Consider the following 14,991-nt stretch of genomic DNA (forward strand, 5'->3'; position numbering starts at 1 on the left):
CATGAAAAAATAAAATCTTGAAAGAAAAATAAATGTTGCTCTATATGAGCATGTGTGGCTTTTCTCTCCAGGTATGCCCAGTTAATAATTCTTCAACTGAATTGCAAAGGCTATGTCTAACCCCGGGCTCCCTTCCCTCCCTGAGCTTTGTGAAGTTTAAGGCTCTATTCTTACAGCAAAGGGGCCCTGCCTGAGGAGCCTGTTTAGACCTGTATTTTCCTTTTGTTTGCTTTCTTTTTGTCTCTCTCTGGGAAACCTGGCTCCTGAACTCTCATTCCATACTGGGCCCCACAACATGTTTCTCCCAAGCTCCCTCCTTTGCTCATAGCTTTCCTGGCATTCTCCCAGCAATGTATGAAGGGGGCAGCATCACTGGTGTCAGCTCCAAGAGGGAGCCCAACTAAAACAATGGCATGCCAAGTCACGACAATTACTTGAACTAGCAAAGACATGCACAGGGACAGAGACCATTGTTTCTTTGATATGGACAGTAACTAAACATATACATTAATTTCCCCGGGGTCCAAAGGAATGAGCATTTTCCCCCTTCAGGTTTTCAAAAATTAAAGACAAAAACTAAGCTTGTAAAACAGAATTCAAAAGTGTGAAAGCCGTTCTAGCAATGCCAAGTGCTCAGTTAAGTCCATGGAATGAGCCTGCTATGGTCACAGCTGGTAAGGACACAATTCTGAGGTACACCATAGATCTCTCCACCGATCAAGCTTCAAAATTTGTCTTCAAGGAAACAATGGCTTCCTTCTTTCATGATTCCCAAGCCCTACCTTTCACTCATAACTCCTGTAACAAAATGTGTTGAATAGGAAACAGAAGCTCTTTCAGAACCTGCTGAGCTGGCCTCTCTCACTGGGCACTCCGGTGACTGCAGGAGCTTTTCGCATCCTGTGGAGAAAAGCATCACACAGTCTCCTCTGTAATCAAGACAAGGGTCACCTCAGTGCTACTGACTCCACTGGGTTTGGGGATGAATTTTCCTCATTTGATATCAGCAGGGACTAAGCAATAAAGACACGCATTTTCAAGGATTTAGAGGAATATGAGGAAAAAGAAGCTAGCTCTATCTTTCAGCTCATTAAAAAAAATGAAAAGGTGATACGTTAATCTAAAATGAAGCCCTCATTATCCAATCACTGTTTTAGGTGAATGTGTTTGTGTGTCCAAGGTTGGAGAGAATCATTTAAAGAAATAGGATCTGAGCATCAGAAAATGATGCAAACTTTCTTTTTTTAAAAGATTTTATTTATTTATTCATGAAAGACACACACAGAGAGAGGCAGAGACACAGGCAGAGGGAGAAGCAGGCTCCATGCAGGGAGCCTGACGTGGGACTCAATCCCAGGACTCCAGGATCATGCCCTGGGCCGAAGGCAGGGGCCAAACCGCTGAGCCACTCAGGGATCCCCTAATGTAAACTTTCCATTCTGTTGTGCTAGGAGATCTTGGATATGCCACTTGCCCTCTAACAATAGGGAGCATTCTACCTGTCTATCATGTCTCTCCACTCCAATCCATCCCGCACAACCCTTGCCAAACTAATCTTCCTAAAGAAATTTGTCTTGTTGGGATGCCTGGGTGGCTCAGCAGTTGAGTGTCTGCCTTTGGCTCAGGGTGTGATCCTGGAGTCCCATCAGGCTTCCTGTATGGAGCCTACTTCTCCCTCTGCCTGTGTATCTGCCCCGCCCCCCTCTCTCTGTGTGTGTGTCTCATGAGTAAATAAATAAAATCTTAAAAAAAACCTTGTCATATTAAAAAAATAGTTTGTTAAATCACTCTAGTCCATACCAATATCTCCTTTTGAGGATTTGTGCTCTGCCTTTCAGACTTTCAATCAGATGCAATGCATGTTGTGAAGCACTGCTTTGTGTGTGTGTGTGTGTGTGTGTGTATGTGTGTGTAGTCTTCCTAAATAGAGGCCTGGCCCTTGTAATAAGTTCGCATTCCCCACCAATATTTAGCCCCCTGAGTGCTTTCTTAAATCTTGTCTAATGGGCTTGAACCTCACACAGCACAATGAAAAAAAAAAAAAACAAAAACAAATACAGAACATAGTCTAGGACCTCTACCTCTATAAATAAAGATGGCCATTAAATAAATGGCCATGTGCTACATTTGTTAAAATAAAAGCTCTTTTGAAGAGATGACAGTGAAGCAAATTTCTGCAAAGCAATGCACATTTTTTCCCCATTGACTTCTACTATAGCTTAAGAAAGATGCCATGCAATTAATTTCCTTAAACATTCTTGGAAGACTTCCATTAATGCAAGTCTTCTCAGAATAGACACCAAATTACTTCTATGACATATACTCAGGAATTTCATCTACACATATTTCTAACTTCCATACAATGAGTGGCCTATACAGAGGGAGAAACCTGCAGCACAACTATAAAAACTGATATGACTCCTCACATAACTTGTAGTCACAGATGAAACCCAGCCTTTCCTAACATGTGCATTTTATTTCTTAACTTTTAAAAGACCGGAGTATTAGAAAAACATTGTAAAACGCAGATAAGGATGTAAAGAGATGCTAGATATGCAGTCAGGAGTTACTTCTCACTCAGGCAGGGGAAGGACTATGAATTTCCGATATCTCGTCTATGTCTTAGATTTTCTCCATTAGAAGGGTTCCTCCAACCACAACAAGCCAACCAAAATGAGTTCATCTGGTTATGGTCATGGGATTAAGAGGCCATTTGGCATGGCAGAAAGAACACTGGGCAGGGGGATGGAATAGTTGTTTCAAATCTCAGCTATGTCACTTCAAGGGACCTTGGGAAAGTCTCTTAACCTCTCTGAAACTGTTTCTTCTGTGAGTCTTCATATTTAAAGTGAGGGTAAGAGCCTTCACAGGCATGCTGGGAAAGGCCTTTTATAAACTATGATATGCCACTTGGGGCTTGGATCTGACCTTCTAAGCTTGAAATTGTATTATTTTAAATTTCTTTACTGTCTCACTTCTCCCAACTCCTGAGATTCCCATTGCTTTATGTTGTGTAAAGTTGCCAAGATGAAGCTCTAAAGTTGATGGCATGGCCATTCTATAGGGAAAGAGCAAAAGATTTTGACAGTTACTTTTCTCTTATTCAAAGTTCTTTTCCTTCTGCTTGTGGGTCCCCATCTATTATAAGTATGGTCTGGGACAGTGGCCTACAAATCTTTCTGATTGCATGCCTTTTTCAGTTTAAAAAAAAATTGAGCATGCTTCCTCTCTATCTCTCTCCAATACATCAATACATTATTATTAAAGTTATCTACATGCCCTCCTCTACATATATATTATGAAACAAAACATATAGAAAATGTAAAAAGGTAAAATAAATAGCATGTCAAATGCCTTGTCATGATGGCTTCATTATATTATTAGCTAACATTTCAAGGCACGATATATACTTAGGACAAGATTTTTCATTATTGAGAATGGGTGTAAATCCATATTTAATATAGTCTTCTTGATTATTCTTGCTTTACTTTTTTGCCAACTTCTTGTCGGGTATGATTAGATTGTTGTGTATTTTGTTGTGTATTTTTTAAGATTTTATTTATTTATTCATGAGAGACACAGATAGAGGCAGAGACATAGACAGAGGGAGAAGTAGGATCCCTGCAGGGAGCCTGACGCGGGACTTGATCCCAGGAACCTGGGATCACGACCTGAGCTGAAGGCAGACACTCAACTACTGAGCCACCCAGGCATCCTGATTGTCATGGTTTTTACCTTATAATGCAGCTGATGGAAAAACTCAGTCTAGGGCAGCCCTGGTGGCTCAGTGGTTTAGTGCCACCTTCAGCCCAGGGCCTGATCCTGGAGACCTGGGATCAAGTCCCACGTCGGGCTCCCTGCATGGAGCCTGCTTCTCCCTCTGCCTGTGTCTCTGCCTCTCTGTGTGTGTCTCTCATGAATAAATAAATAAAATCTTAAAAAAAAAGAAAAACAGTCTAGGAGTAGGAGAAGTGTGAGCGCTGCCATTTTTACATGCTCATATTATTAATTTTATCTTCAATATATGGTTTATTCGCAGGAATCTTCTTAAGCCATTTATCCATTTTGTGAGGGTTAATGTAGTTAGATAATATAATCCATAAATCCACTTAACTGGGCCCAAGGAAATACCAATATCTCTGGTAGAGATACAGGGAGAAATGTGAGGGCCCCAGGGTCACCCCTTCTATCTTGTGGGCCCTCACTCTTCCCTCAGAATACCTTATGGAGCATATGCAATGGGAAAGCCAAAGACAGATCCACCTGGTGAGGGTGTCCATGACAGTGTGCATATTACGTATTTAACAGGCTTAATAATAGGAGTGATAATGGCTAACGCTCTCATAGTGCGTAGTGTACCACACACTGTTGTAAGCACTTTATATAAATCAAATAATTTAATCCAAATTTTAATTGGTTTCTAGGCTTTCTTAATTTATTTTTTTAAATTTTATTTATTTATTCATGAGATACACACACACACACACACACACACACACACACACAGAAGGGCACAGACACAGGCAGAGAGAGAAGCAGGCTCCATTCCATGTAGGGAGCCTGACGCGGGACTCCATCCCGGGTCACCAGGACCACACCCTGGACTGAAGGTAGCGCTAAGCCACTGAGCCACCCGGGCTGCCCTGGTTTCTAGGCTTTCTCAATTTAAATCGGAAGTTCTAATAATTTCTATTATACCCCAATGGACTGACTTGTGTGCACAATCCCCCCAATTTTGGAGACCACTGATCCAGGTTTTGAGGGTGAGAATCTTTGAATAAGTAAGTATGCTTCTATAAAGTACATCACAGTAACTCTTTCTGATATCTTGCTTGCCTTTTGACAGATGACAAGACATGGGCTGGTGACACAGGAAGTGATCCTAGGCAACTGAAAGCAGAGGGGAGGAGGTGGGTGAGGAGGCCACGGTAGGGACAATGAGAAGGAGGGTGAGAGAGCTAGAAATGCTGGAGCGAGAGGGAGGGAAGCATGGGTGGGCACAGGAGGAAGTCAGGAAAGGGGTAAACAGCTGGCAAGGGAAGATGATGGCAGACTCTACAAGGAAGAACATATGTCACACTCGCGTGCCAGATGCTCACCCCTGTCTTGATACCCAAGGTCTCTGATATATGGGTTAGCAGGCCAGTCCAAGGAAAACTAAGTGGTCTCTAAAGATGTGCACACAACTCTTCCCCAGGCATGCAGGGTGGACCTGCTTTGTTTCATCAGAATGGCATATGTAATTTATTCAAGCAGTGCAAGGATAGAGCAACACCTAACCTAAAGAGTAGGACTATGAAGCCAGAATTGTAGGAAGAATGGTTCCCAGGCAAGGAAGGGAAGATATTTTGGGGGTATGGGTGGTGTGGAGATATCCCTGTGATTCTCTTCAAATCACACCAGCCAGATGACTAAGGGGGCGGGAGGACTGCACATCTTGCAGCCGTGTAACTTCAGCTATGAGGAGCTTCCAGCATCAGCAGCAAAAAGCTATGGCAAGTGATTTACATCCAAGGCAGCTGCCAAGACACCACTCCAAAGGGTAGAACACTGTCAAACACTGCCTCCCATATCTCACTGCAACATTAGAAAGCATGATAAGATGCTCTGAGGGCAAGAAACTGTCACAAGGCAGTACAGTAACAGTGTCTGACTTAGATGATCAGAGCTGGTGGGTTCTTGGAGATTACCCAGCATGAACTCCTCATTTTATGTGTAGGTAAATTGAGACCCTGAGAGGATAAAGCATCAGTCCAAAATCATCCAGTGAGCAAAACTCAGGCATGGCACTTGGGTCTCTGGATATCTAAAGCAGTACTCTTGACTTCACAGCTGTGTATTATCTCCTCCTCTGGCTCCTTGGCTCCTTTCTAACAGAAGCCTCCGTCACTAGTATGGATAATATGTTCCATAAACCCCACACTGCCCCAAAATGATCAAAGAAGGGATTAGGATAACCACAAACATCTGCTAGGTTATGACTGCATCTTGATTTGGTGCAGAGACACTAAATTTTAACCTTATCATCAATTATCCTCCATCTAAATAAGTACAGTATAAATACACAGAGACTTTTTTTTTACCTCCCCCCCCCCCTACTACCACCCAATGGCTATTGTGCTGCACAAAGGCTCTTACTCTCTTCCCATGAGGGAGAGGAACAAGAGACTCAAGACCATCGACTTTGCACAAAGCTAAGAGGCATTAAGCAAAAAAATTGGTGGAGAAGAGAGTGCAATCAATGTCAAAAGAAAGACTGTGATCACCTTTGACTTGCAATTATTCAAGAATATCCTCACCTTGGAGGAAGAACCAATGGCTGGTAGCAAAATATAAGCATTCTGGCAAGTCCCTTGCCTTGGCAGGCACAGCGTAAGAAGCAATCAGGCAAAAGAAGAGATGAGCATCAAAAACTCAGAAGAGTTAGGTAGAACAGAATTCTAAAGCAAGCTATATGAACCAGAGTGTGGGATAGACCAGGAGACCTTACAGCTAACAGGATCTAAAAACAATAGGAAATGACTGCCCTGGCTCGTTGCCTTCTTTTAGCAGAAGGGATTTCTCCTGAGACAGTGGACTCTCACCTGCTTCACAGCAGCCTCACAGCTAATCCAGGATGTGGAGAGTAGGGCTGGACCCATACCTATCCAAATTGGTTGGTCAGTTAGTCCTTCACGAAACAGCTTGTAGTGCCTACTGCCCCTACAGAATCTAAGAAGACCCAGTCACTGACCTTTAGGAGTTCATAAGCTAGTGGAGAGCAGACAAATCAATAGCTTGCTATAATTCAGCACCAGAGCAATGATGAGAAAGTAGAGAGACCCTCTGCCTTGTGGATCATGGAAAGCTCCACAAGGAGGTGAAGCCTTTGTTCAGTTTTAAAGGATGGGTAAATAGAAGCAAGTCAGCAGAGAGGGAAGAGCTGGTGGAAGGAGAGTACATGGAAATGGAGTAGCAAGTATAAAACCTGGAGCCTACTAAATAAATAACAGAGCAGATTCCGTGAACTATAAAGAGTTCAGTTCATGTGTATGGTTTGGTTCTGTTTCTGAAGGAGGAGGCTCCTGGTGGTGAGAGCTAATGTTGGTGAGGTAGTCAAGCACCAGACCACGGAGGATTTTATAAGCCAACTAGAGCTAAAGGTTTTTTTTTTAAAGATTTTATTTATTTATTCATGGGAGACACAGAGAGATAGAGACATAGGCAGAAAGAATAGCAGGCTCTCCACAGGGAGCCCGGTGCAGGACCCGGGGATCATGCCCTGAGTGGAAGGCAGATGCTCAGCCACTGAGTCACCCAGGTGTCCCTAGAGCTAAGGTTTTACTGTGAGATGGATTGGGAGCCATCAAAAGATTTTAAGCAAGAGTCTCAGGATCATATTCATGTTCTGGAAAGATTATGACAGTAGAGTGGCAAAGAGCCAGGGAAGAGTGAGACTGGTGGATGGAGGACCAGTGTGGGGGCTAGTATGGTAATTCAGGAAAGATAGCGTACAGACCTGGACTGGACAAATAGGTATGGAGAGGAGTGGATGGATTCGGGCTTTGTTGTGGAAGATTAATGGACAGGATGTGACGATGAATTGGAGGTGGTAGTGGAGAAAGGTTTCTGGCTTGAGCAATAAAGTGCTAGTTGGTGCCATTTGCAGAGATAGAAAAGACATAGCTAAGACTCAGGAAGGGATACATCTGGTGGGAGGGGGGCAGTGATGGTGGAATTCTGTATGAAATGGAGTTATGGTGCCAGTAAAAGTCCAACCAGAGATAGCCAATGAGGAATTGACACTGCTGACCTGAAGCTAAGGAGAAAGGTCTGAGCTAAGGGTAGAGATATATGTATCATTGTGTGGGTGGTATATAAACTAGGAGAGGCCTCCAATGAGCAGGGAAGTGGGATGAGGACAAAACCCTGGGGAATCCCAATCAGAGTAGGAAGAACATCATGAAATCCAAGGGAACAGAGGGTTTCAGGAAAGGAGGTGTCTGATGTAGAAGAGAAACAAAGGCCGATAAAGAATGAAAAATGTCCACTGGATTTGGCAATTAGCAGGTTACTGGTGACCAGTGTTTGCAGTGAGGCTAGCCTGCAGAGGGCTGAGGAGTGGGTGGGCAATGGAGCCAAGCAGCTTGTATACAGGCAGCTGGAGTAAGGCCCGGCCACCCAAGGAGCTCATGTGCAACATGAGCTTTGACTTGGGGGCAGGAGAGGATGAAGACATTGATATGTGTGGTAGTGGCAGGTCAGGGTAGGGGCATGGGGTGTGGGAGAAGGGAAAGATGTACACAATAATTGCCCAAATCAGGAGCCAATGGGAAGGCCTCTTGGTGGCTCTGGCTCCAGTCAGCTGACACGGGGAGCACCAGCTGTTTGCAGGAGGAGAGTCAAAAAACCAAACCAAACCCCCAAAAAACAAAATTCGTGGTTAATGCAACTGGGCCTGGAATTCATGGTATACACACAGTTTTTGACAGAAAAGTGGCAGGAAGCAGGCAGCAGATGAGGAGATAAGAGACCTGGGGTGTTTCACATAAAACTTTCTAGCTAGGACACAGCTGTAAAATGGGCAAACAGCCCTGATCTCGGGGTAGCGGGGAGGGATCCCAATATTCCCCATGGCTTGGGATTATCTATGATAATGCTCCTTTAGGTGGCATGAACAATGAGGAACTCACCATGCCATATACAAACACCAGCCAGAACACTCTTAAAATGGGGAAAAGTCTGAAACAGTATTAAGGAATATAGCAGGCTCTGAACAAAACACACAATCCCTCCTGCTCCCCACTCAGACAGACACACACTGATGCAGTACAATGCAGAGACAACTTGAAAATCCAAGTAGGGGAAACAATGAGAAGAGACAGAGATGGAAAACTGATATATTTTGTTCAATCTAATGCCCCCTCCCCCTCAAAAAATATACGGGGAGAGGAAAAACTTTAAAGAATGGTCCTCCCAAGGACACCTGGGTGGCTCAGCGGTTGAACGTCTGCCTTTGGCTTAGGCCATGATCCCAGGGTCCAGAATCGAGTCCCGCATTGGGCTCCTTGCAGGGAGTCTGCTTCTCCCTCTGCCTGTGTCTCTGCCTCTCTCTCTGTGTCTCTCATTAATAAATAAATGAAATTTTTTAAAAAAGAGAATGGTCTTCCCAGGTAATAAAACATACTACCCCCCACCCCACCCCAAGAGAGAAAACTAAAAGTCAAATAATAAGTCAATAATTCAATGTCAGGGGGGAATAAAAAAGAAACCCTTTCTTTAACATTAGCAGGTATGCTGTCTTTCAAAGTTGACATTCTCCTAAAGTATGCTAAGTAAGTTTAGCCAATAACAGGCTCGTGAGCATGGCCAAGACACTTAGCAGTGTCTTTACTTGTGGCATACAGATAATACAGACCCTGTGAAAAGATGCTTTGAAAAATACAAAAGCAGTACCCTAAGGCTAGGCAAAGGCTTTTACCATGCAAGGCAGGCATTCAAGAAAGCAGTTTGAGAGTGCAGGAGCCAGCAAGGGGTTGGACTGCTGTTGTGCAGGAGTGTTAGGTGTTGTGTAAACGTCTTAGTTCAAGAGGCCTCTGGCAAACAAAAAGTACACACTGCCCAGCAAACTATGTACTTGATGTTTTCCTCAAGGCAAGAGGCAGACCTGCCAAGGGCTGCAGCATATCTCAGGGGTGACCCGACGTTCCATTCCCCTCCCAGCTCTCAGAGCTGAGGGGGAACAGTTTGAAATCCAAATGGGGCCCGCTGCTCAGCTAAGGAAAACAGTCTCAAATCTTTCTGACATCTGCACAAAGGGGGTACCGAGGGGCTGCCCTGCAGGGTCAACAGTGCTGGGGCCAGTTTAAACAATCTCACTTTGCCCTGGGAACGCAGGAGGGTAGGGAGAAGGACTAACATGGATCTGGTGGCCCAGGCGGCCTCAAGCATCCTCATTCACAGGTCTGCCCCGAGCATGCTGGCCTCCTGATCTGCCTGGAAAATACGGCATCCCAGGTCATGACTCATGAAACAGAGCTTGGTCTGCTTCAATAACCTGGACAAACATTCCCAGCAACTGCAGACTTCACTGGTAAACTTTAGACCACATTTAACCATGTGGACTCTGAATCTATTTAATATTGAAAAAAAAATCAGTGTGGCGATATTGTTTCCCCCAGTCCCACAGCACTTCAGCCACTCAAGTTTTCAAAGGAGAAGATGGCCTAGGGCTCCAGATGTTTGGAACCCAAATGAGAGGGTTCCACTGCCTTCCATCTTCAAAGATCAAAATCTCAGCCAGAGGTTAAATGATGAGGTCATCTTCTGCATGTTTGCCTGGTGTGGGACTACCTTCTGTTCCAATATATAATAAGGTCATTATTGTAGAAATTGGATCTTGAAGTTGTTTGATTATATACATGTTAAAACACAATAAAAACTATTAGCTTTAAAAAAAAAAGTAAATAAAGGCTCTGCACCCCAACCAGCAACTTGGATCTGCTGATTCTCAGTTCCCTGGTTGTGGGGTCTAACCCACCACGCATATCCCCTACAACCTGCCAGGAAATGACTTTTTGTGTCAAACTGCAAATCTCATCTGCTTCCGCTTGGGCCACTTTTTTTTCTCTGCAGAGGAAAGGTAAGTCAATAAGAATCACTCATGAAAGTGGATAGAGGACATGTCCAGGAAATTGACAGAAAAAACATACATGTTGAATGAATATGTGGAAAGACACTTAAACTCACATGTAGTCTGGGAAGTGGGATGATTTTCACCCATATTAGGAAAAATATCAAGTGTTGGCAAGGGTGTAGAAGCATGGGCACTCCTGTACAATGCTGATGGGAGTGTGAATTGGAATATTTTATGAGGTAATTAAACAATAGGTTTGAAAATTAAAAATGTTGATTACCTTGTATCTGGAAATTTGATCCTTAGTACCTATGCTAGAGATAAGTCCAAGAAGGTTAGTTCAAGGATTTTCACTGTAGCACTGCCACTTTTTAAAATAGCAAACATTTGGAAACAACCTAAGTGTTCATCAAAAGGGAAGCGAATGTCTAGATTAAACTATGGGGTAGAGAAAAAGATCTTAAGGACATATTAAATGGCTATTTAAAAAAACCAAACAAAACAAGGCACAGAATATATACTTATGATTGTATTTTAGGGAAGAAAGACCAGAAAATGAAACTATGTTTATTCATGTTTCTACATATCTCTGAGTATTGTACACAGGAAAAGACTAGAAAGACAACAGAGGGACTGGAGTCTCAGAGGAGACTTCTGCTTCACCTCTATTGCTTGCATATTGTTTAAGAATGTGTGGGAAATATCAGAAAGGGAGACAGAACGTAAAGACTGCTAACTCTGGGAAACGAACTAGGGGTGGTGGAAGGGGAGGAGGGTGGGGGGTGGGAGTGAATGGGTGACGGGCACTGGGGGTTATTCTGTATGTTAGTAAATTGAACACCAATAAAAAATAAATTAAAAAAAAATAAATAAAGGACAATGAGGGATCCCTGGCGCAGAGGTTTAGCGCCTGCCTTTGGCCCAGGGCGTGATCCTGGAGACCCGGGATTGAATCCCACATCGGGCTCTCGGTGCATGGAGCCTGCTTCTCCCTCTGCCTATGTCTCTGCCTCTCTCTCTCTCTATCATAAATAAATAAAAATTAAAAAAAAATAAAGGACAATGAAAGAGAAAAAAAAAGAATGTATTCATATATTTATGATAGCACTATCTTTTTTTCTAAAGTGTTTCCTGGTTGAAGATCAGAGGCAAAGGCATGGGCCTTGGTGGCTACAGTGAACATGACTTCTCTGGGAGGCAACAGTAGGTAAAAGTAAATTGACATAAAATCAAAGGACCCAGGTAATAGGTAATAATCTGTCATCAATTTGCTGTGTGACCCTGGGAAGTCATTTTCCTTCTCAGAGTCTGTTTTCTCTGTACAATCAGTGGATAAGATGAGAAGCTCACTAATATACTTTCTGATATTTTAGGATTCTATAAGTCTATGCCTTTAATGTATAATGGGTCTGGTCCCTTTTGATGAGGAGATGGCTATTTCTCTTCCTTCAAATTCTGGCATAGTTTGATATGTCACTTTACCCCAAATGGAAGATAAAGAAAGAGAAGGTGGAGTGGCCACTCCATTCTCTGTTTGGCTATGTTTTTGAGGGTTTGGTTGATTCATTTATGCTCTCTCTCTCTTTGACAGTGTAAGCGCTTAGGCTTGTTTGAGTATGATCAGAGTGCAGACGCAATGCTGAAAGTCAGAAGACCTGAATTCTACAGAGTGGCCATAAATTCCGGGAACATAAATCATATTTTATTTTTCAAAGATTGAACCCTCTTGAATACTTTTTTTCTGAGTGACACTAAAGATGTAGGTTTATTCTGTGAGAATCAGAGGTACAAATCACCTGGTCCAATGTTTCCCATATACATATACAAGGGTTGATGGAGATGCTCTGCCAATGCACAGTGTTCATTGCACTTTGCACAACTTGAGCTGTGCCTTGCAAAGATGGAACAAGATATTGAATATATCCCATAATGTTTTTAAACAAATCCTAAATTTTAATATAATATCTATAAATCTTCCTTTATGTGCAATCTCTTGTATCTTCGAACTTTAAGGGTACCCTGATAACTTGCTTTTTGACAAGTCACACCCCTGGTCTGTAGATAACAAATGGACTGCTTGCTCCCCAGAGGGAAGAACCAAGTAGCTAAAAATGAGCCATGAAAATTTACATGTATATACAGACATTTTCTGGTTCTTCACAACCTAATTGGCTTTTGGAAATACTCCAGATGAAACCCTGAGGGAACACTGACATGAAGTCAACAAAGGAAACCTCTTCCTGGTCCCTCAGAGACCTTGACCAATCTAGTTCTGCCTCTCATCTGGTTAGCAAAGCTCCTTCCAGCTGCTCCTCATCACTTTGCTTGTACCATGAAGTCACAAGAGTAAATTCTAATCAGTTGAATTCTAAAGAAAACACACATGCTCCAGATCGTAACTCCTTTGACTATGTGTCTTTCAGCAATGGAAGAAGCAACTTACTCTCGCTCCTTTCTCAGGAAAGCATTTACAGCCTCCACTGCAGTCTTGGCCACCACATGGCTTTCCATAGGACTTCTTCTCTCCCTATTAAAAGAGAGAGAGAGAGGGAGAGAGAGAAAGTTAGTAAACCATGTGAACCAAGAAGCTATGTAGCCCCAGGGAATCTAACCTTTTGCCACACTCCTCCTAACTAAGTACATTTAGAGTATATTAATCATCTCATTTGATGGTGTCATGTGTCACTTTGGACTTGTGTATTTGGCATTCACTGAGAAAGCAGGAGCTGTAGCAGAGAACTTGAAAGTCAAGTGCTAGAAATGTAATGATAGATGAAAATGGCTACCCTGTACTCTGCTCTCAGAATTGTTCTCCTCAGGCTCTACTTTCAACACATCATTCAAACCTTACAGTAACATCTCTGTGCTCTAGTTAGTCATATCCAAATTCCTCAGTTGGTATCATACAGTATACCCTAAACTGTTCAATTTCCTTTTTTTTCTTATCTGCTTTATGATGATGATGATGACGACGATGACGATGATGATGATGATTACTAGCAGAATTTCTACAAAGCCCCTGCATGACCTGACATGTACTGACCCTCTGTAACCTCATCCTTTCACTGTCTTCCTGGCTCACTCTGCTTCAATCTCACTGGTATTCATTCTATGAAAACTTAAGCCTGTTCCTGCCTCAGGGCCTTTGCCCTTGCTGTTACTTCTGCCTGGAATGCTCTTCCCCTAGATGTTTTTTATTGCTGGCCTCTTTTCATCATCCAGGTCTTTGTTCAATTGTCTACTCTCAGAGAGACCTTTCCTGACTACTCAACCTAAGGCAGCCTGCAGTTACTTCCAATCATATCACTGTGCTATCCTTTCAACATTAAACATTCTTTCTCCCCCCACTAGAATGTAAGCTCCATATAAGTAGTTACCTTATCTATATTGCCCAATGTTTTATCTCCAATGTCTAAAAGAGCAGATGGCACATAGAAATTTTTGAGTACCACCTGAATGGAGCTGGGATTTGAACCCAGGTCTTACTAGTGCCAAAGCCCTGACCTTAACCCTTATGTCTTAGAGTTTTCCAAGTCCTCTGTCTACCAGAGCCTCAATGCAAGGGCTCAAAAAATAAGGAAACTGCCATTCTAACCCTATCCACCTTGGAGGAAAAAACGTAAAACATTAATTCTAACTATTATCTGTAACAAGAACTTTATCTCTGGGATGGATTTAGTATCATACAACTTTTTTTGTTTAATATTGGCTGTTTTTTTTTTTCAAAAGAGAAAGGCATATTTATGAGCCTGCCTCGTACTTAATCATTCTTGCCTCTTTGTACTGTGAGTCTTTCCCCAGTTTCCAGGGAGCACTGTGAATTTCTCAGATGGTCTCTTATCTCTTTAGACATTCCCTTCCCACAACACTTTATCACCACAACACCTCAGTAATAAGGTAGTGATGGCAGAGCTATGACAAAATATTGCTATTTTAGATTCCAAACACCTTCTTGATATGAGATACTTTATCTCTCTTATATGCCTTTGACGTGGTAAGTGCTATTGTACACTTTCCAGTTTGCCCTCCATTTTATGGTATATAGGACAGGCAAGTATTCATTAGGGTGAGATCAAGAGGTTCTGTGGGAGAAGGAAGCAGGGCGGGGGGGAGGGGAGGTGGGCTGGCATAGTGTAAAGAACAGAGACAGACCAGCACTGAACTTCACCTTCACCTATGCTGTCACCTCTGTCTAATGCTGAGTACTATATTTCTTGTGGGTAACAGATAATCTGTATTTGCTTCCACATATATTTCTGTATTTTTCAAGTAGTCTTCAGTGATCATATATAATTAGTAAGAAGAAAAACAGTTATGTTACTAAATGATAAAAGTCACAACAGGCATTGCCAGAGCTGAAGTGGTATCCGTCTGGA

At 42.7% G+C, this 14,991-nt stretch overlaps 1 protein-coding gene across 4 annotated transcripts in view; it reads right to left on the minus strand.

Moving 5' to 3' along the window:
• The window catches only part of COL4A6 (collagen type IV alpha 6 chain), a 287,447-nt gene that overhangs the window by 140,436 nt on the left and 132,020 nt on the right, over window positions 1-14,991 (minus strand). For 3 of the 4 annotated variants that reach the window (XM_038588047.1, XM_038588048.1, XM_038588046.1), the window contains exon 3: window positions 13,059-13,142. The exons of the other annotated variant lie outside the window; for it this stretch is intronic. In XM_038588047.1, the coding sequence (XP_038443975.1) occupies window positions 13,059-13,142 (84 nt within the window). The remainder of the gene's footprint in view (window positions 1-13,058; window positions 13,143-14,991) is intronic. 4 annotated transcript variants of the gene reach the window in all.

This window comes from Canis lupus, chromosome X (assembly GCF_011100685.1).
Source record: "Canis lupus familiaris isolate Mischka breed German Shepherd chromosome X, alternate assembly UU_Cfam_GSD_1.0, whole genome shotgun sequence".
Lineage (NCBI taxonomy): Eukaryota > Metazoa > Chordata > Mammalia > Carnivora > Canidae > Canis > Canis lupus.